Genomic DNA, 23,343 nt, shown 5'->3' on the forward strand with positions numbered 1-23,343 from the left:
GTAACAGATACTAGTTAACTGAGCACTCAGATAATTCACAAGACACCTGGAAACAAAAATGATATAAAAAGACTGTGGTTATAATCCAACAGCAAAATGTCTAAATCTAATGTGCAGGAGAAATTCTTCCTGGGATGGAGATATTGTCTCGAATCTGAAAAGACGTAACTTGGGGAGAGGAAGGGATTCTTGGCAGAGGGTTTGGCAATTAGAGAGGTCTGGAGGTGGACAGGTCCAGGTCGTTTTGGAAGTGAAGTCCAACCTTGCTAGGTTACAAATGTCAAGAAAGGGCCCTGCTCAAGTACATCTGTGTGCTCTAATTATCAACTATCACTCCTCCATCCCTTTCTCCAGGAAGTTTCCCTTTTCTTTCTCATTCTCAGCCCTCCTAAAATGACCCTCATTGTGGCTCACAAACAAACAATTCCTTAAGGCATTATTTTAGTATCACCTGTTTATGAAATCATTGCTTCCAGTGTGAGATTTTGAGTATTCTTTGCTCAAGTATGGAGTACTGAGTTTCATCCCTGTTTATCCAAAGCACCTACATAAATGTTATGTCTGTAACATAAAATAGGAAAACAAGTAAATAAAGAAACAAAAACACCATATTTCTGTGTGTTTATTAGATGTCAGCATGACAAAATTAATGGAAAATATGGTATGTGACTCGAATAAATATGTGTTCATTTACATGTGTGTGTATATATATGTCTAATTGCTTTTACTATAGTACCTACAATGCTTGTGCATGAACATTTATCTGTGTATATCTGGGATATTTGCCCTTTTCATCTGTCTCTGTTCTTGTTTCCTGGTGACTACAGCACTGAATCAGCTTGTTGAGAAAACATAGAGATAAAATTATATCGGAATGGATGTATAAGATACAAGGATACTCTTAACTATTCATTGCAATTATAGAAGCTAAATACCACTGAATATTTTAGGTTTTCTGGCTGCCAGTGTGAAGTGTCCTTGTGTGAAAATATTTCAGAATAAAAGTAAAACCCAAGAAATTCCTATGTGGTAAGTGTGGCATATGAAACACTGTGACATGTTAGGAGAGGTATCGCGATGGAGGAAAAGAAAAACTATGAATAATTCCTGCTTTAGATAAAAGGCTTTATGGGTTTCGAGGGTAACACATTTTCTTAATTAACCTGTATTCTTTCACAATGGTGACTATGAGCACTGTAATGTTGTTTTTTTTTTTTTCTCATAGTTTAAACTTCTAATCTCCAAAGTGATGGTTTTAGGAGGTAATGAATTTATAAGGGTACAGCTCTCACTAATGGGATTAATGTCTTCATAAAACAGACCTGGAGAGTCCCTTTGCCCATTCTGCCATGGAAGGGCACAGCAAAAAATGGAGCTGTCTATCAACCAGAAAGGTGCCTTTCATGACACTGAATCTGCGAGTGCCCTGTTCTAACTTTTCAACCACCAGAACAGTAAGAAATAAATGTACGTTGTTTATAAGACACCCCATCTATGGTATTTTGTTATAGCAGCCTAAAGAGACTAATACGAGTAGCACCATGGTGGAAAATGTTGCTTAAAATACATTAAAGCATAAATAAAATGAAGTGTTAGTTGATTGTCAATAATTTAGAAGATGTAAACATGCCATCTAATTTCTCTCATGTCACCAACTTATTACAACATCTGAAGACTGATTTGAGCTACACAGTGGCCTCTTTTATTAGATATAGTGGATGTGAACTAAAGAGAAGGAAATTTTAAACCCTATAAAAATGTTTCCAAAAAATACAATAAACTGATTTGCTTAATTGTGAACTTTATCTCCCTGAATGAAGGAGATTGAAAACATTATTTGAAAACTTTTAGGGAATTCATGGGTCGAATATAATCTTGAGCAGATGGCCTATAGTGGCTTTTATCGGGGGTTTCTACAGAAACATGGAATACAGCGTCAAAAGCTGTAATCTATCCTAGACTGTTGACTTTGATCCTCATCCTTTCCTTCCCTTCTGATTCTCTGTAAATCATATTTTTCATTTAAATCAACCAATGACTGATGGAAAATCGCATGTTCAAATACAATATTCCTAATAGTGACTGTGTGGATTGGTGATGTTGTTTATCTCGAGTCCTTCCTTCATCCTTGCCACTTGAATCCCTAAACATAAGAATGAAAACATCAATCCTCTTTCATACAAAAAGAGGGACTTTGTCTAGATTATTTCCAATGACATTTCCAGGCACCACAGTCTGTTTCTGTGAATTATGATTCTACTGCTGTGAAAACCCATCCCCAGTGTTAGAATGAGTTGGAGAAAGGTGAGTCACTTCATCTTTATACAAAAGAATCGCACTATGCCTCTAGGCTGTTTTGACCTAAAATAGTGGTGACAAAAATGCCAGTTAGACAGTACAAGTTTCAGGCCGAGTGAGGTGGCTCATGCCTGTAATCACAGCACTTTGGCAGGCCAAGGTGGGTCGATTACTTGAAGCCAGGAGTTCCAGATCAGCCTGGCCAACATGGCAAAACCTTTCTCCACTAAAAAAATAAAAATTAGCCAGGCGTGGTGGCGGAAACCTGTAATCCCAGCTACTTGGGAGACTGAGGCAGGAGAATCACTTGAACACAGGAGGAGGAGGTTGCAGTGAGCCAAAATGAAACCACTGCACTCCAGACTGGGCGACAGTGCAAGACTCCATCTCAAAAAATAAATAAGTAAATAAATAAAGATAGTACAAGTTTCAGAAGGCCAAACACTTAAACACATCAATTTTTACTGTTCTCTTATTCAAATTTGGAGCTTCATAGACACATCATAGTAATGGTTTTCCAAATTTATTAATGCTTAAGTACACAAAAATTAGAACCTCAATGCAGTATTACGACTCACCTACAGAGTGGCTACAATGAAAACATGCAAAATATCCAACAATAGTGAGAATTTGGCACAATCATTAATCGTACATGTTGGCAGTAGAAATGGGCATTGACATTCCATGTTGTAAAATTGTATGGTAGTATCTACTATAGACGGACAAACAAATGCCCTATGACTCAAAAATTTCATTCTTAGATGTATAACCAAGAGAAATAAATGAAAGACCTAAACACCTGTACACAAATCTTCATCACTGCATTATTTGCAATGGCAGTAAAATTAAAAACCACTCAATATTTTATCAAAACATTAGATCAGAAGTTGAAGACATTTTCCTTAAGGAGTTAGATACCATATATTTTAAGGTTTGCAGATCATAAATTGTAATAATCACTCAGATTTTCCCTTGTATCACAAAAAAAATCCATAGATAATATACTGATATATTGGTGTCTCCAAGTTCCAAAAAGAATTTATGGGTCATAGGTTGTTGATCCCTGCTCCAAATTAGATGAACAGCATTATGTTACGTTTTCACCTCGGCTTGTTACCAACAGTGAGAATGAATACACTATCTCCACATCAACAACATGGAGGAATCTCACACACATAATGTTGGGTGAAAGAAGCCAGACTAAAAACAGTGTAAACACTGACTTTATGACTACAAACCTCAAAAAACATGCAAGATTACCCAACATATGGACATCAATTCATAATGCATGCAGAGACAATTTATGAGATGCTACTAATTTTGTTTTTTATTGGCCTCGTTCTGGGTGCTGAAATATTTTCCTTTCTAGAAATATGCTTGGAGTATATTTTCTAAATAATTACTTTCTACCCGTATGTTATTTCCTAAAAAGCTTTGCCAAAACAAAGTATATTCCCTATGAGATTATTTTACTGCAGGATATATTTTTAATTTCCCAGTTTTATGTATATCCTAAGTGTTCAAAATATGTTTCTAAAATTAATGCGGTGCCCAAATTTCATAGAATATCTTAATAAATGATTAATATTTATTCCCCTAAAAGTTCTGTCTTGCTTGTAAAACAACAATGTCTTTATCAGCTCACTGTAGCAGGGAAACTTAACATACTTTGGTCTCAGTATCATATAATGAACTTTGTTTCGTAACACTCCATGCTTTAGGGCCTGACAACTGTTTTCCAAAGAAGGTGGTTTCTAGGAAGACAATTGGTACCATGGTAATGGAAGTTACCCCAGAAGCCTTAAATAGAGATACTTTTTTTCCTCACTTACTTGGGTCTGATATACAAGGTTTCTCCTAGAGACAATTTTTTTTTCAGTTATGTGAAAACATTATTCTGAATGAAAACACAAATCCTGTGGGACTTCAATAAAGTTATCCAACTTGTGATATTAATGTAGCTACATTAATTAGGGCTTGCAGGCCATAAATTGCATGGTAATTTCTAAATCAGGGTGAGGGATTGGTGGAGAAGAGAGTCCACATGGCCTGGAGAAGCCGTTGTATATAAGAAGCTAAAGCTGGGTCTTGACTAAACAAAATTAACCTGCGAGAATTTAGCAGCCCTGAAGACAGGGAAGCATCTGGGGTGAAAAATGAGATTGTAAAGGAATCAGAAGAATGTGACCAAGGGCAACTCTGCCATCTCCAAACACACACTAGAAAAGTAAACAATGTTTGTAAAGCTCTTGGGTAATACAAATGCATCTGCTTCTTGAGGTTTAACTGTTAGGACAATTTCTAGCCACCTCTTGGGTTGTTTGAGTTGGCCTCAGCAGTATCTCCCTCGGGGGTACATTTGTTATTATAGTATTGGTATCATCACACAAGAAATGACAATGCAATATTAAACAACAACAGCAAAAAACTTTTAAAATCATCACTAAGCATTCCTTTTCCCAAAGTTAAAAATGTACTAATGTACTGATTTTAGACGAATGGGTGTTTTAGCTTTATAGAAAGCAAGGGAGGACAACAACAATAAACAAATGAAAAACACAGAAAACAGCTGGGCGCGATGGCTCCTATCCCAGCACTTTGGGAGGTGGAGGCGGGTGGATCATGAGGTCGGGAGTTCTACACCAGCCTGGCCAACATAGTGAAACCCTGTCTCTACTAAAAACACAAAAATTAGCTGGGCATGGTGGCACGTGCCTGTAGTCCCAGCTACTCAGGAGGCTGAGACAGAAAAATTACTTGAACCTGGGAGGCGGAGGTTGCAGTGAGCCGAGATCATGCCACTGTACTCCCACCTGACAACAGAGCAAGACTCCGTCTCAAAAAAAAAAAAAAGAAAGGAAGAAACAGAAAACCTACCCACCACTCCATCCACACACACATGAAGAAACCCCTGTGTTTTTATTAATTCCCAGGTGAAGTTTCAGAAAAAGTAAAAAATTCCATGGAATACTTGAGTGCATAACTGGTACATGCCTAATACATCTTACTATTTTTGCCCTCACATTTTGCATTTACTGGCTTAATTTCAAATAAATTAACTGATTAAGATTCAGAATGTACCCCTGCTATGCATGATTATCATATATTATATTGAAATGTCAATCAGCAGTAGATATTAAATGACCATAGCCATTTGCACTTATTAGTGTATCATCATGATTCATGTATTTTAAAATATCACTGAGAACATGGCTAATACAGAGGACATCCCCAAGACTGCCTTTCATTTCAATTATAGGTAACAACCTCCATAGGGAACAAGGCATACAATAAAATGTAAGCAGTCATTTCCGAGTTGGTCAAAATCTTTTAGATTGTTTTAAATCTCTTACTCTCTCTCTCGATATAGTATATACATATATGGGCATATTTTACACATATGTGCATATATTTAACATATCAATATCTATGTAAAATGTCCTCTTTTTATAAAGATAACCATTATTGTTAAATATGTTTTCATAGGAACAGAGATTTAAATGACTTTAGGACAAGACTTTGAGGACCTGTGTATTGATCACTAGATCATTATTCAAATGTCATTCTTGTTTTCTCTTCATCTACCTACAACTGTATTTTTCTTATATACTCACACAACATGGAGGTACATGTATGGTATTGTATATGATGTAATTGGTTTCAGTCAGAGATAACTGTGGAACATAGAATTCAATTTGTCTCACAAGGTCCACTAACTCTTTAATCAAGAACAGGCATATTTCAGAGGTATACAAAAGAAATAATGACAAACGAAAATAATAGATCAATATTACAGCTTCTGAGAAATAGGATGAAGAACATTTAAGACAAAACAATGTCTGAAGTATGAAAGTTAACTGTGAACATTTAAATATTTTATCAACTGCCTTTATGTCATAGGATACCTAGGGTGTTATTCACCAGCCAGAGACCTCTGTTGCCAGTGGCACCTCTGCCCAAGTCGAGTTTTGCTTGGGCTTGCTGGGCTCCCTCCACTGCCTTGGCCTGGCAGGCTGTACTCGGCTCACACTACCAGCCCAGATCCCATGCCTACCATGGGTGAGCCAGGCTGGAGTGGCGATGGATGAGTGAGCATACAAGCATGGAGTCTGGCCACCGCCCACTGCCAGGCATGCCAGCTGCTGCAGCAGGATGGGCAGCTCCAGGTGCCAGATCCGTGCAAGCCTGTCGCTGATTCAGATGTACCACAAGCAGCCTCCACTGTGGGCACCCATGTCTGGATGAGGGGAACATGGTACCACCCAGAAGCTTGAAGACACTGGAAACCGAAGAAGCCCCAAAGAAGGTGTCACAGCCCTGACTCGGGCAGCCCTTAGATCTGGGCTTCCTGAAGGGTCACAGCTCTTCTCTCCTTCTTGTCACTCGCAATGTGGAGAGTAGTTGGGGGGCCACACTGAACACATTTTGGCCCTATTTGTGTTACAGCTCTTTCAGTCCCGCCACATGGCAGGTTCCAAGTTCTTGTCCCACCTCCGGGAAGAATGAGGTATGCAGACAATTGGAGGGTTAGCAAGGTGAAGAGGTGCTTTATTGAGCTACAGTACAACTCTCAGGAGACTCTCAGGAGAGTCAGCTACCCAGAGTTGGTAGCTCCTATCCACAGGCAGGTCATCCCCAAGAGTGTACAACTCTTAGAAGAGAGGAGACCTAGAGCGGGTAGCTCCTCTCTGAAGGCAGGTTGTCTTATTGTCTGCCTAAGTTTGGCTGAGTCTGGGGTTTTATGGGCTTCAGAGGGGAGGAAGTGTATGCTGATTGGTTCACGGGTGGCCATGGGCAGGCCTAGGAAAAGCACCATAAGTTTTCACTCTGGTTGGTGGGACTGGCCACCTGGCCCCCAGTCTTCAGACTGTCCCTGGCTTGATGGTGGAGTTTCACCAGAGACCCACCCCTTTGAACCCAGGAGCCTGTCCGAATCAATAAGTAAAGAAATAAGAAAAAAAGTTAACTTTGATTGAAAGCTTGTCTTAAGGCAAAAAGAAATAATTGATTGTCTAGTGTGTATCTCAAATATATGTTTTGTATCTTATAATTAAGTGCATATGTGGTTGTGGATGCTAAAGGTAATGGCATATTAAAGACAAGTATAAATTATTTCAAAAATAATTAAAGAGTACTTATCTAGATTATTATAAGATACTTAATAACTTTCACGATTCTTCTCTAGTTTTCTGACGATCAAAGTACTGCAAGTGGCTTCCATAGTAAACAGGGACGTGGATATGCGTTTGAAGGACCATATGAATATCACAAACACTCAAATGTTTTCTGCAGTTACACAAGTTGAAAAGCATTCAACATCTAAGGCTAGCTAGGTGCCCTTGTAAAAGGCTTTTGAGTGAAAACACTTTAGATTTCCTGTAAATCCCAAGTTGAGCAATGATACTCTGCTCTCTAGGATGACATTCTTTCTGAGATTCGGAGACATAGCATGGGGAAGTATAGCAGTAGAAGAGTCAATGAGGTTGCTTCCTTTGGTCTTTATATCTCCTCAGTTAATCCATGCTCTTTTGGAAATTTTACCTATACACTAGATATCTCTGGAACAGCATCATGACAGGAATGTATTTGAATCAGAATAAAGTCCAAGAAAAGTTGGATGTCAATCTCCAATACGCAGCAATAAGAATGAATGTACTACAATTGTATGAAACAAATTGGATGTATTTCTCCAATACGCAGCAATAAGAATGAATGTACTACAATTGTATGAAACAAATTGGATGTATTGCACAAATATGTCATTGAGTAAAACAGTACACACAGCAGGCATCCATTTATATATGGTTCAAAAAATATGAAAGTAATTTACTGTTTTAAACATCAAGAAAGTAATTACTCCTTGAGGGTCGGAGGGTAATAACTTAGGAGGGATAATGTAGAAGACTGGGAGATTCTGGTAATATTTTCTTTCTTTCTTTTCTTTTCTTTCTTTCTTTCTTTCTTTCTTTCTTTCTTTCTTTCTTTCTTTCTTTCTTTCTTTCTTTCTCTCTCTCTCTCTCTCTTTCTTTCTTTCTTTCTTTTCTTTCTTTCTTCTTGTCTGGGTCCTGGTTATGGGAGTATTTTTTTTTGAAAATTCATCTAGTTGTATACTTATCATTATAATCTGTATGTAGGTTACACATCAAAAGATTTTCTAAAAGCAAAATCTGTTCACCATTAGACTGTAGAAATTTCAGAATATTATTACCATAAATTTGTATTACTAGTAATGCCTTGTATTCAATAGAGTTCAGCATATTTTTGTGAAAAAGTTGTGTGACTGTCATAGTTCAGTAAATATTCATTTTTTATTAAGATTTCTCTTTTTTAAAATAAAACAAAAATGTTTTATTCAACCTTTAAGAACTTTTATTATTGTTTCCTGCAAAAGGGAAGCTAAGAGAGCCTGATTCTTCTTGGGACAGTACCACGCACTAAATTTATTCATAATGGTTTATGACTTAGGGACAAACAACTACGTTTTTCTGAAGGAAGAAGATTATAAGCAGACTGTTACCTACAGGGTATTATGTTCAGTGGCACTGGTGACACCAGGCAACAGATTTAGATACAGATATTTTTCCTCAGTTACTTACCTCTGATGTAAATTCCAACTAAATTATTTTCTTCCATAATTTAAGAAAGTGTTTTCAATTAAATACCAATAACTTTATCCAACTTTTTATAATAATGTGGCCACTTAGATTCAGGTTTTAATGAAAAGGGTTGAAGATAATTTAGCCTACATGGCCAGGGACAATCGAGTTTAGGAAGCTAATTTAGGTCTTACCTAAGTAAAGTATAACCTAAAGAGTTTTGTCATTCCTGTTATCAGGTAATCACATGATATGAAAATGAGTTTGAATCAAGTTAAATTCCCATTTCCTTTAAATATGGACTAGAGAAGTAGATGATGGTAGTAAAGCTCTTGGACAACACAAATGCATCAGTGTCCTTAGTGTATTGAGTGGAAAATTATTACAGCTGATTTGTTGGACTTTAACAACATCTCCAATAGCCGTAAATTTAGTATATTTGTAACAGCACCATCTCCCAAACAATGACAATAAAGCATAAAAAGGCATTGAAATTTAACACTAAAAAGTACTTTTTCCTCGATCAAGAATATTTTAATAATTTAGCCAGGTATAGGCTAGCTTTATAGGAATTCTGAGAAAAGGCTATACCCCTGTCTACTCCCTGGTAAGGTTTGGGAAGACACAGGAATCACTTGGAGTATTTATATGGATACACTGGCTAATGTCTATCACTTACTATATTACTTTTGTACATACACATTTTTCTTTCACTTTTTTATAGTAAAAAATAGATTAACTTCCTTAAGACAGAATGTCAGTGGGAATACATTTTTGCACCGTAAAGTTAACAGCAGACTTTAAAGAACACATAGAAATCTGTACTTCTAAGTATCTAGCAATGAATAACATGTTATAAAACATCACTCAGAACATGGCCAGTACAGAGAAATTTTTTTTCATTACACTGTAGGGAGAAACATATTGAGAGCAGGTGCTTGGAGAAAGAAAAATATCATGCCTATGAGACTCCAGAAGTTTACTCTTTACTTCTGAATTTCACTTTTGTTATCTATATAATGAAGCTGTTAGAGATGGAAACATAGACAATATTTGAAATGTATGATAACATATATGGAGATATAGTAATTAATATAAGGAAAACACAAGGGATGTGATACACAATCCATTGTAGAATGTATTTAAATTCATATGTTTTACTCCACAAGCCCAGAGCTGAATGAAGAGGTGCTTTAAAAGCACATTTTTAGAAGGGAGAATAGAGACAATTTTATGGCCAGAACAATGTGGATGGAGGATTTAGCTCTCTGTCCCATGAAGTTAAAGGCTAAAATGTTAGACTACAGTAGTGAGGGAAAGGAGAGCAATACATAGTAGCTGTAGGGGAGTGAATAGGGTAGACACAAAATTAACACTTTGAGTAACTTCCAAGTATCAAAGGACTGCCATGAATAATCGTACATAAAAGTTATTTTGGGGCCGGGCGCGGTGGCTCAAGCCTGTAATCCCAGCACTTTGGGAGGCCGAGACGGGCGGATCACGAGGTCAGGAGATCGAGACCATCCTGGCTAACACGGTGAAACCCCGTCTCTACTAAAAATACAAAAAACTAGCCGGGCGAGGTGGCGGGCGCCTGTAGTCCCAGCTACTCGGGAGGCTGAGGCCGGAGAATGGCGTGAACCCGGGAGGCGGAGCTTGCAGTGATCTGAGATCCGGCCACTGCACTCCAGCCCGGGCGACAGAGCCAGACTCCGTCTCAAAAAAAAAAAAAAAAAAAGTTATTTTGGAAATAAATAGAACTTAGCTTTTGTCTTAAAAAGCGTGACCTCAACACCCTTTTTCTTTTGAAGAATCATCTTTGTACATATCAACTGTATTAGGAGAAACAGACCTGAAAGGTTGTTTATGTTTTTTCTTGGTTGAACATTACCAGCCTAACCACTGGAAAATATTTAACATCACACAATCATATTTAAAAACACACATTACTCACACAAATCTCTGTACTAGGAATTGTGGGAATGTAGAGAGACACTTAGGCCAACAGACAAATAAAATATAAATTAAGAAAAAGTGTGTTCAAGGTGACAGATGATGTACATTCATAAAATAATTGAAATGAGGGTAGTTGTCAATGTAGTTGGGAAAAAGTAATTAGATAATTATTAATTTAAAAAGCAGCATGTTAGATTGTCATATTTCTAAATGGGAAGTGAAGGAGACTTTCAGAAGTGAAAGAAACAGGATGAACAATGAAAAGGATACACAAACCATTAAGTCGAAAATCTATTCAAGTTTCATTGGATGTCTTATTTCATGATAACCATGAAGCATACTGTTAAACGAATTCTGATGAATTTCTAACACTGGTCAATTTGGTGATAAGGTTGAACAATTAAAAATGGAGCCTTTGCTAAACTAGTTGCAGCATTCACTGGGGAAAATACCGAAGCAAGAATCTAATTAATCATGTTTGAATAACATAAAGGAGTGAAGGCAGAGACTTGAGAGATTTAAGTCCCAACAGTCACCAGGTAATAATAAAATGTGATCTGCCTGTTATTCACATACCAGAGGTAAAGACAGAAAGACTTGCTCATCTCAGGTAGGTTTCTGAATGATCAATTTAAAGGACAAAGGAAAAAATTTGGAAAAATGAGAAATCATTTATTAACGAATTTACAAATGAATGATTTTATAGGTGCTTACCTCAGTTAAAGCACCTCTGGAAACTAATGGCCAAACTGATATTTTCTTATTGGATCTGTGTGAATTTGACTGACCTTACTTGTCATTTATAAGAGGATAATGTAGATTTCACCCATTTACATTTTAATCAACATTCATAAGTAAATCATTACTTTAAAAATCACCGTACATGTGATATTATTGTAGGCGTAAATTTAAGATTGGTTCTAGATTTACTCAAATAATAATAGAGGTAACACATTACAGATACTAATTTATGAAAATTCAAGTTATTATGGTATTTAAGTCTAGAAGAAATAACAATCGGACCCACTCTACATTTCAATTTTCATGTAACAGACACACACAGGCACGCACACACACACACACAAGAATGAATGCACATATAACACAAGCAACAGAAGCCTATATATTTCAGAAACATTTATTGTCCCTCTTCACATTTTGATTTTAATAAAAAAGTCAATTACAAGCAAATGTAAGTAGTCCGTTGTTCACACTTCTTTTACCACTCATATTTGGCCTTTATCCTTTGGAACCAGGTAAGTCATCCAAATGGATTACAAATGCTGTGACAAACCAGTGAAGATGAGTAACAGTTAAATCAAACATTTTTCCTTTCCAGTAAACACTAAAGACACCACATCAAAAACAGTGCCATAATAATTTTCTCTTATTAACTTACACATAATATCACTGTCAGTGATAGAAAAAAAGTATATATTTCTTGAATAATGCAATAAATGTGATCCTTTTTTTGTCAAATAGATGAGATGTTTAGCACTGTATGTTCTGGTCCTTGTTACTCTAACTTTGGTGTTTCTTTCACTTCCTTTTGGTTCTGTACTGATCTTTCAGTTTAATCAAATTGACTGCCTTAGATTGTACAATAGAAGCAAAGACAAATGATATACTTCAGAAATTGCATATAAATTTAGATTCAAATTTGATCAACTTCCTGTGGTAGACACTTTTAGTTTTGTTTTGTTTTGTTTTGTTTTAATACAGTAATGCCTCTTTGAAAGGGACACTTAGCTAGGATACTTTTTGAGGGTAAAAAAGATAATTTACATAAACAAATCTTGTTCTGCTTTACAGATAATTTTTTTTGATATCTTGGAAAGTCGAGCCCTAATCTGTCATCCTCATAATGATTTATGTAACAGTTTGAAACAAGGACAAGGAAGAATGGACTGGGAAAATTGCTCCTCATTAACTGATTTTTTTCTCCTGGGAATTACCAATAACCCAGAGATGAAAGTGACCCTATTTACTGTATTCTTGGCTGTTTATATCATTAATTTATCAGCAAATCTTGGAATGATAGTTTTAATCAGAATGGATTACCAACTTCACACACCAATGTACTTCTTCCTCAGTCATCTGTCTTTCTGTGATCTCTGCTATTCTACTGCAATTGGGCCCAAGATGCTGGTAGATCTACTTTCCAAGAACAAGTCAATTCCCTTCTATGGCTGTGCTCTGCAATTCTTGGTCTTCTGTATCTTTGCAGATTCTGAGTGTCTACTGCTGGCAGTGATGGCCTTTGATCGGTACAAGGCCATCAGCAATCCCCTGCACTATACAGTCAGCATGTCTAGCAGAGTGTGCTATCTACTATTGACTGGGGTTTATCTGGTGGGAATAGCAGATGCTTTGATACATACAACATTGGCATTCCACCTATGCTTCTGTGGGTCTAATGAGATTAATCATTTCTTCTGTGATATCCCTCCTCTCTTATTACTCTCTTGCTCAGATACACATGTCAATGAGTTAGTGTTATTCACTGTCTTTGGTTTTATTGAACTGAGTACCATTTCAGGAGTTCTCATTTCTTATTGTTATATCATCCTATCAGTCTTGGAGATCCACTCTGCTGAGGGGAGGTTCAAAGCTTTCTCTACATGCACTTCCCACTTATTTGCGGTTGCAATTTTCCAGGGAACTCTGCTCTTTATGTATTTCCGGCCAAGTTCTTCCTATTCTCTAGATCAAGATAAAATGACCTCATTGTTTTACACCCTTGTGGTTCCCACGTTGAACCCCCTGATTTATAGCCTGCGGAACAAGGATGTGAAAGAGGCCCTGAAAAAACTGAAAAATAAAATTTTATTTTAAGGAAATACTAAAAATACATGTTTATACACACAAAAATGCATATTCATATTGGTGTTTTCTTCAAATTATGTATTATAATATAAAGTTGTCTCAAATACTCTAATTTAATATAATACATATTTTACTAAGCCACAATCTAGCAATTCTTTGGAATTTTCTAAATATGCTATTTTTTAATGTGTTTTCAATTTAGATAAAGTAATCTCTATATTTGAAAAATGTTCCAGTCTTTGAGTTAGTGGGGCAAATTTTTATTTGTTTAATATATATTTCAGGCAGTAAATTTTCTTTTTTTCTTTTTTTTTTCTTTGAGATGGAATCTCACCCTGTCGCCCAGACTAAAGTGCAGTGGTGCAATCTCGGCTCACTGCAACCTCCGCCTCCCTGGTTCAAGTGATTCTTGTGCCTCAACCTCTTGAGTGGTTGGGATTACAGGTGCCTGCCTCCCGGCCTGGCTAATTTTTCTATTTTCAGTAGAGATGGGGTTTCACCATTTTGACCAGTCTGGTCTCGAAATCTTGACCTCAGGTGATCTACCCATCTTGGTCCCACAAAGTGCTGGGATTATAGGAGTGATAGGCAGTAATTCTTCTAAGAGTTATTGAGTGTTTAGTATATGCCTTTCACACTGCTACGTACTTTGCATTTCATGCTGAATCCACTACTTTCTGTACTAGTGAGTCATAAAATGTAGTGAAAACTGGAAACAGTAATTAAACTAACAAATAATTCATAATAAACTATAAAATGACATGAAGTCAAAAGCCACAGTACTCTAAGCATAAACAAAATGTCTAACTAGAATGTAGAGAAGAAAAGATTATTTGAAATGGGGACATTTGGTTTTAGATCTAAAAATGAGTAGAGATACAATGGGTATGCGGAGAGAAGAAAGGATTCTAGATGGAGAGCCTGAAAATTAGACATCCTGAGGTAGACAGGGCAATGCCTTTTTAGAGTAAAGGAAGTCCAACATGTAATAATTGAAGGATAAAGTGATACGTCCAGTAAAATCTAGTTAAGCTGATATTCTTAATTCATTCATTTCCACTCTACTTCTCTTCCCTTCTTCCTATTTCTAGCCCTGTTTAAATGTCCCTCTTGTGGTTCATAAATAATACTCTCTCAAAGGTACTATTCTATCTATCAGTCTGTTAATTGAACGAACGCCTCCAGTATGACACTGCGAGCATTCTTTGCTCAAAGACTGCATATGTTATGCCTGTCATCCCAACCAAAGCATCTGCATGGTTTCTGGGTCACCAAATGGGAAAATAAATCAGTAATAAAAATCAATACACGGTATAACATTTTTGAATGTTTGTGAGATATCAAAATCTAGTTAACTGAGGGTATAATGTGTGCTTTGAATAAATATTTTATAGGTTTTAAAAACCTTTTAAGTTCAGGGGTACAAGTGCAGGTTTGTTACATAGGTAAACTTGTGTCATGGGGGTGTGCTGTACAGACTATTTCCTAACCCAGGAATGTGGCCACATATTTGCAAAATCATACAAAACCCAGGTAAAAAGCTTAGTACCCATTAGTTATTTTTTCCTAATCCTCTCCTGTCTCCCACCCTCCACCCTTCAAAAGGCCCCAGTGTGTGTAGTCCTCCTCTATGTGTCCATATTTTCTTATCACTAAGCTCTAAGTAAATGAAATGGTTATGGATACTAAGGTGATAAGTCTACAAAACATGCATATTAATTACATAGGAAGTTACAGGCATTCACGTGGGTGCTTTCTTCATATTCACCTACCTTCATTCAGCTCTGTTCCAATGTATAATGCTAAAACCCTACGAGAAACTTGTTGAGAAAACATTGCTAAGGCCACATGTTTGCAAAACCATACAAAACTCAATGACACTTTTATTTAGCCTTTATGATTGTGTAATGTCAAAGACATTGAATGTCTTAGGTTTTCTTGCTGTCCTTGTAAAACATGTCCTTCTGTGAAAAAATACCAGACTGTAAGTAAAGCCCAAAAGGCACCTCTGCTTTGCAAGGTTTCATTTGTGGGACACTGTGACAGGTTATGGATAAGTATGGTGATGGAAAAAAAAAAAAAACTACGTGGAATATTTCATTTTGGAAAACAGGTTTGGAGGGTTTCCACTTGTGACATGTTTTCTCAATTTACTCATATTCTTCTGTTAATCTGTTTTATGAGCATCAGGAGGGTAGAAAACACCCTTTGAAATATTATTAAGTCCAGACCGATTGGAAGGTCAGTGAATTGCTGCATAGATATAAATATGCCATCTCCCTTCCATGTAACATATGACAGTTATGTCATGAAAAGGTTGATTTGATCTGCCTATTGGCTACTTTAATCATATATAATGAGTGTTGTCTAAAGAGAAGGAAATTTCAACCCCAACAAAGGCAGGGTATCAAGCTCAATAAATGTATGTTTAAAAATGGAAGAAACTAAATTAATTGTAACCTTTATTTATCTGAATTTATACAATTAAAGGTTGAGAAATCACTTATTAGAAATATTGCTTAGAATATTCATGACTTGAATAAAGATTTGGGCCAGATAGCCTGATCTAACCCTTCCATCTTGGGACTCTACAGAAATATGTAAAACATTTATCACAAGGCTTTGATCCTTTCTAGCCTGTCCACCTCAATTTCCACCATTTCCTTCTACTCTCTGTCTCTCTAAATCACTCTAAATCAGTCACCAATGACTGATGAAAAATAGTATTGTCCAAGTTTGATATTACCAATGGCTTTGTGTAGTGCGTTGAGATGGTAGGAATATTTCTGTATCATGAATCTTTTCCTTCAGCCTTGGCACTGAAATACCTAAACATAATAATGACGTACGATGGTAGGTTTGGATATACATGTAATACAATGAACAGACAGATACCTAATGGTGATCAGTTGTATAACTACACTTGTTAAAATAGAGCAGTAATAACGCTCAATGAGGCAGAATGTGGGAGGTCCTGTGTTGAAACCAGAGGCAGTGACTTTTAACTTTCCTGAGTATCTCTCTCTAGAAACATGTTATGAACTAGGCACCCAATGCAACTTTAAATTACCATGGTATTTAACAAGACTCTTCTTCTCTAGAAATGAGTCCCGTCTCATCACCCCCCATAATAAAAAGCCTCATGCTAGTTTATTTATAAGACACTTTTCAGTTGTCACATTTTTTTCTATATATCTATGAGTCTACTGACACGTAAACCTATTCCCACTATTGGATACACAGTATTTTAAAACAAATACAAAAATGATGAGTGGCTTGATTTTTTTTTGTTTTTTTTTTTTAGATGAAGATGAAGTCTCACTGTCTCCTAGGCTGGAGGGCAGTGGTGCAATCTTGCTTGTTTCCAGCAATTTTGCAATGCAATGACCTACCACATCACTTTCTATTGTCACCAATATTAATAATCACCAAGTGCCTAGTTGATATAAACAAGATAAATTACTCCCCATATAGCAAAACTTATTTCTTCCTTCTATCTTCAATCACTGCTGGGATCCTCCTGCCCTGCTTGAGAAGTGACATGAGTGATCTTTGAGAGTCTATGGGACCCTAATTTGGTGAATTTTCAGATATCACTTTAACATAAACACATTACAATATTCTGTAAGAGTATTTAAGAAAATTATCTTTTAAGACAGATCTGTTTTATCGCACGTTACTAAAAAATCTATTATGTGCAGTTTCTATGGATACAATCAAACAGTGTCTATAAAACTGTAATTTTACTTAACAGCTCTGGGTCTCAGGTGCTACATCATATAATGAGATTGTACGAGACAACTCAGTACATACGTGACAATATATGAAACATACGATAATATGTGATGATAATTAGATAATTATAAAACACTTGACTTGGCAAGGCGGCAAAAATTGACTTTAAGATCAAATCTTTTATATTTACAGGCCATTTTTAAAAACATATTTCAGTGTAACGCTGGGATATGATAAATTATGTGTGCATAATTTTAGTCATAGCAGACTTCTTGTGATATGAAGAATTGTATGTAAATGAAATGGCCATTAATAGAGGATTGGTCAAATAAATTAATGTACATAAATAGAAGTGAATGCATTGTCCTCTAATCATATTGCTTATTTATATATAAAATGTGTTATTCTAACATCATTTTTGTTTAAAAAGCAGAAATCCAATACCATAGACAACAGAACCTGCTTATCATTATGCAATGTGATTATGCCTACTTTTGCTTTTTTTACTAATATCTTTATTTTTCAGTGTATTGCAGGAGTGTTGTTTGTACGTTTGTGTGTTTGAGGGGGGTATTTGTTTTTATAATGTGCAATTAAAAGAAAATGCCTGTGTAGAGATTAATGAACTGGAAATGATCAATACTGGTTGACTAGAGTCATTTCACTATTGCTTTTTAAATATAATATTGACCATAAGCTACATAGAAACAAAAGGAATACTTTAAATGGTCTGTATTTTTTTTTTTTTCTCAATCATTACCCTACCTATATAAAAGACCAATTGTTAAACCACATTTTTTTTTTTTTTCTTGAGATGGAGTCTCGCTCTGTCGCCCAGGCTGGAGTGCAGTGGCACAATCTCGGCTCACTGCAAGCTCTGCCTCCCGGGTTCACGCCATTCTCCTGCCTCAGCCTCCCAAGTAGCTGGGACTACAGGTGCCCCACCATGCCCAGCTAATTTTTTGTATTTTTAGTAGAGATGGGGTTTCACCGTGTTAGCCAGGATGGTCTTGATCTCCTGACCTCGTGATCCGCCCACCTCGGCCTCCCAAAGTGCTGGGATAACAGGTGTGAGTCACTGCCCCTAGCCAAACCACATTCTATTTGTCACTTATTCCTGTGAGAGGAAGTGTCCAATACCCACGAGTCATACACAGAGCTACTTATACAGTCCAGGTAGGTCAGGAGACAATACTGAACCCTTGTGCAGAGGGGGCTGCCTCCAGTAAAGAAATCAGAGCTTACGGATCAGGTACTAATTTTTTTGTTATTTTTCTGGTTTACTTTTTATATTTCTTTAGTTCTTTCATTATTTTCCAATAAAAGTATCATATAAAACTAAATGAGACTGTAAAACAATGTGAATACTTATTTTAATCACTTTAAGTATTATTTCAAATATATATATATACACACACACACACACAGCTGGCAAGGAATGGGATAAAATGCTAGCGTTGGCTACAGAGATGTTCAGACATTATTAGCATTTCAGTATCTTTTCTGTACATTTATATATATTTAAATGTTATATTGTAAAGAAAATCATTATTTTTAAAGATGTGTCTACAAGGGCAGCTTTTTAAATAAATTTAGACTGAAATATTAGAGACCTGCATGTTGATCACTAGACCATTATTCAGATGTCATCCTTTTTCTGTTTTTCATCTACCTCCAAGTCTACTTTTATTCTATCTCACCGAACAGACAGAGACATGTATGATATTATACAAGCTATAATTTGTTTAGGTGAAATGTTACAATGGGACCAATCATTAAATTGGCCCCCCAAAGACAGCCAATTATTTTTAAGTCTAGCAGGTTTCAGAAGTATAGAAGAGAGGAGTCAAAGAAAACAAACAAAAATTTGTTACAACTTCTTGGTAATTGGGGTGGGGAACATAGCTCAGAAATGAATTTGTCTGAGGTTAGGAGACTGTGGACATATGAATATTTATTCTTGCACGTCTGATCTATTGGTGAATGGATAATGTGGATTCTACTTGATCAGGGAAGAGGGACCCATATGGTAAACCATAGTCTCTTTTTTTTTTTTTTTTGAGACGGAGTCTCACTGTGTTGCCCAGGCTGGAGTGTAGTGGCCGGATCTCAGCTCACTGCAAGCTCGGCCTCCCGGGTTTACGCCATTCTCCTGCCTCAGCCTCCCGAGTAGCTGAGACTACAGACACCCGCCACCTCGCCTGGCTAGCTTTTCATATTTTTTAGTAGAGACGGGGTTTCACTGTGTTAGCCAGGATGGTCTCGATCTCCTGACCTCGTGATCCGCCCGTCTCGGCCTCCCAAAGTGCTGGGATTACAGGCTTGAGCCACCGCACCCGGCCCATAGTCTCTTTCTTACACCTCTGTCATCAGTGCTACAGCAGGCCTGCAGTTAGTTTCAAAGTGTTCTTTATAATCTCCTCTGAGCAACAGCAACTTTCAGAGGAGAACATAGTTAGCTCTGTCTGTCAACTCTAGCTTACTGATCATGGAGACCCTTCTACTCACTTCTCATGCAACCGTCACCCTTCCTACTCCAGTGGTTTGTGAACTACAGACTGTCTCCATCGCAGTGACAATAGGATGCAGGTTTGGTTATTAACACTGGGTAGGACCTGGGGGGTTATTGGGAAAGTGGAGGAATGTTATATGTAAGAACCTGTCATTGCTCTGCCTACTCCGCATTTTTGGATGATGACAGAAACATACGGGATACACTCATTACCTGCACCTATCACTTAACTTTGCTTGTCTGTTACGAGATATCACAACATTTCTACAAAACTAACAGCAAAAGCAACAACAATAATCTTGTCATTAGATGTGAGTTATCTGGTTGAACTAATTACAGGAACTATCACCTTGAACTCTGAGGACATCAATTTCCTAGTCTGTAAAAGAGAAGTAGCAAAAATCACCATGAATAAATAACACATAGGTTTTCATGAAATTAACATGATTTAATTTAAATGAAAGTGTACTACAGCCTCTGTACAGTGCCATACAAATGTAAGAGATATTACCGTGATCATTTTGTTGATTTTCATTAAATTGGATATTTTCTAGTAGATTGTTTATATCTTTATTTTTAATTACTGAAAAAAGACCATCAGTTTGACTATTAATATAGTAAGATAATGTTAACCCTTCACTTCCGTTTTCTTCTTTCAAACCAGGGGTTTCCAGCTCTCAATGATGACCCTTAAGAACTGCACTGTGTTTACTGACTTTGTATTCTTAGGACTTTCAGGTACACAGGGTACGCAGCAGGGGCTCTTCATGCTTTTCTTCCTAATTTATGGCATAACTGTGATTGCCAATCTAGGGATGATCTTTTTGATCAAGATGGATCTCAGACTTCACACACCCATGTACTATTTCCTGAGCAATTTATCGTTCTGTGATGTCTGCTACTCTTCCACTGTCTCTCCCAAGATGCTGGCTGATTTCTTATCGGACCAAAAGTGGATTCCATATAATTTATGTGCCGTTCAGATGTATTTATTTGGAGTCTTTGCAGATGTGGAATGTCTCATGTTGGCTGTCATGGCCTATGATCGTTATGTTGCCATCTGCAATCCACTTCTTTATACGATCACTATGTGCAGGAGTATCTGCACCCAGCTAGTGGCTCTTGCCTACGTTGTAGGTTTGGTGGATTCTGCAATCCACACCTGCTGTACATTCAGATTGTCATTCTGCAATTCTAATGTTATCAATCACTTTTTCTGTGACATCCCACCCTTGCTAGCCCTCTCCTACTCGGACACATTCATTAATGAGATAGTGATGTTCACATTCATCGGCTGTATTGTGGGGTGCAGCATTGTCACTGTCTTCCTCTCCTACAGCTACATCATAATTACCATCCTTAAAATGAGCTCACCTGAGGGCAGACAGAAAGCCTTTTCTACCTGCACCTCCCACTTGATGGCTGTGGCTGTATTTCATGGCACACTCCTGTTCATGTATTTCCGACCCAGTTCAAGTTACTCAATGGAAACAGACAAAATGGCCTCTGTTTTCTACACAGTTGTCATACCTATGTTAAATCCTCTGATCTACAGCTTAAGGAATAGGGATGTGAAAGGTGCTCTGAAAAAAGCAATGAGCACTAAATTATGTTCTGTATGAAACTGTAATTTCCATTCAAAAATAATAAGTTCATGTATTAAAGTTCATGTATTTTGGCATAGGTTTCTGTAGTCTCACCCAAGCAGCCTTCAAGGTATTTTTAATTTCTTACCATTGTGCTTAAATTGTGTGTAGAGGGGGCGGGAATTATTGGTCTTAGTCTTCCTTCTAAACCAATGAGGAGTAGAAATAGACTCCTTTTGTTGTTTTGCAGAGAAGGTCCTTTCGTATTTCCCCACTCTGTTCGTGACTATGCCCCAGTGAACTGTTGTGGGTTATAGTGAACCCTCTTCCCGCACCAATTCAACAGACCCTCCCTAAATTTCCAATTCCATAAAAAATGTGCTGAATAAATACAGTGGCTCATTCAAAGGGACTTTTAGAGAATCAAACTTAGTCTGGTTTGTGTCCTTCCTAGGTACAAGTATCACCCTGTAAATGTCTAGCATATACTTATAAGTAAATAAGTAGTAAACAAATAAATAAAAATAAATAAGAAATCTCTCACCCTAGACATGAAATTCCATGAAGGTAATGTCCTTTCCTATCTTGTTCACCATGATTTCTACTTTGTTATTTTTAATGTTCGACTGCAGGATCCCATTTATAAACAGCTATTCAATAAACAATGTTCCTCACAAAATTTATGGAAAAAGGAGACTTTGTAAATTTACCAGAAAAAGAAGTCACTTTCATTTCATTCTAGTATATTCACCTTGGATGAAATCCATCTATACCTCTTATCTTTTGGCCTAGGTTTGAAATAAGTTGTCAGAAACAGAGATCATCTGATGTACTGAACAGTTTTTCTCAGATACTGTGTTCCTCATTATACCAGCAGACATCCCCAGGATCACCAAGCCCAGATTTTTATTACACCTCACAATCTCAGCACCAGGTTCTGGACTTTCCTCCTGCCCTGACTCTGGGGAACAGACATGCTGCTTTTGACAACCTACAGGACTGCACAACTGGAGTGATAGATCTGGACCTTCTCCAAAGGTCACTGGAAAAGCAGCCTCAATCTCCCTAGATGAGTTTATAGCATTATACTATGTTAATGGTACTATGTTTCATGGAAATGTATACGTGCACATGTTTTAACTCACGTGAGCCATGTGAGTTAAAATTTCAAAACTGAAATGCCCAATTGATATAGGTTAAGTTGTAAAGTACGTTCAATGGAAAAAACCCACAAATGACAAGTCATATTTACATTAGTATATCATTTATAATAACTTACATTGCTTCTTTGCATATTTATGAAATAAACTAGAATCCTATTCTAAACAAAATATTAATAGTGGTAATCTCTAAGTGATTGGCTATTAGGTAATCCTACAATATGTTTCAATAATGTAATTAATGGCATATATTGGTCTCACTGAAATCATTTAGAAATTAACCAAGTTATGAAAAACAACACGATTTTTGATTCTAATGATTATTTGTTTTATTTTAAATTTTGTCGTGAAGGAAACACAAAGGCACACATCTCTGGTGCTAGGAGGACAAGGTAATGAATTATACAGGGTTTCATTTAGGCCTTCTTCCATATTGCATACATCATTTTAGTTATAAATTGCCCTGAGTTACATGCTTCAAAGCATCATAAGAGTGAAAGAATTAATTAAAAACATAAAACTTTTAGCAGAATATTTGTTTTGCATTACTAATTGAACAGAATTTTAAAACAAAAATATTTTACTGTCTCTGAAATGTTTCCTTTCCTCTGTAATTTTGAATAGCATATTGATTGATCATAGAATATATCACTTATCAGGACCTTTTCATCACT

At 36.7% G+C, this 23,343-nt stretch overlaps 2 protein-coding genes across 2 annotated transcripts; both read left to right on the forward strand.

Moving 5' to 3' along the window:
- The first annotated feature begins 12,752 nt into the window (after positions 1-12,752).
- Positions 12,753-13,685, forward strand: LOC112605662 (olfactory receptor 5W2). The gene has a single exon (XM_025355350.1). It carries the CDS (start codon positions 12,753-12,755, stop codon positions 13,683-13,685), a length of 933 nt encoding a protein of 310 aa, XP_025211135.1.
- A 6,921-nt stretch (positions 13,686-20,606) lies between these two features.
- On the forward strand, positions 20,607-21,545 carry LOC112605853 (olfactory receptor 5W2-like). The gene has a single exon (XM_025355782.1). It carries the CDS (start codon positions 20,607-20,609, stop codon positions 21,543-21,545), a length of 939 nt encoding a protein of 312 aa, XP_025211567.1.
- Positions 21,546-23,343: the final 1,798 nt, after the last annotated feature.

Source organism: Theropithecus gelada, chromosome 14 (genome assembly GCF_003255815.1).
Source record: "Theropithecus gelada isolate Dixy chromosome 14, Tgel_1.0, whole genome shotgun sequence".
In the NCBI taxonomy this organism is placed as follows: Eukaryota; Metazoa; Chordata; class Mammalia; order Primates; family Cercopithecidae; genus Theropithecus; species Theropithecus gelada.

Excerpts from the sequence above, each read along its gene's own strand:
- LOC112605662 (XM_025355350.1), top strand. The coding sequence starts at position 12,753 with ATGGACTGGGAAAATTGCTCCTCATTAACTGATTTTTTTCTCCTGGGA.
- LOC112605853 (XM_025355782.1), top strand. The coding sequence starts at position 20,607 with ATGACCCTTAAGAACTGCACTGTGTTTACTGACTTTGTATTCTTAGGA.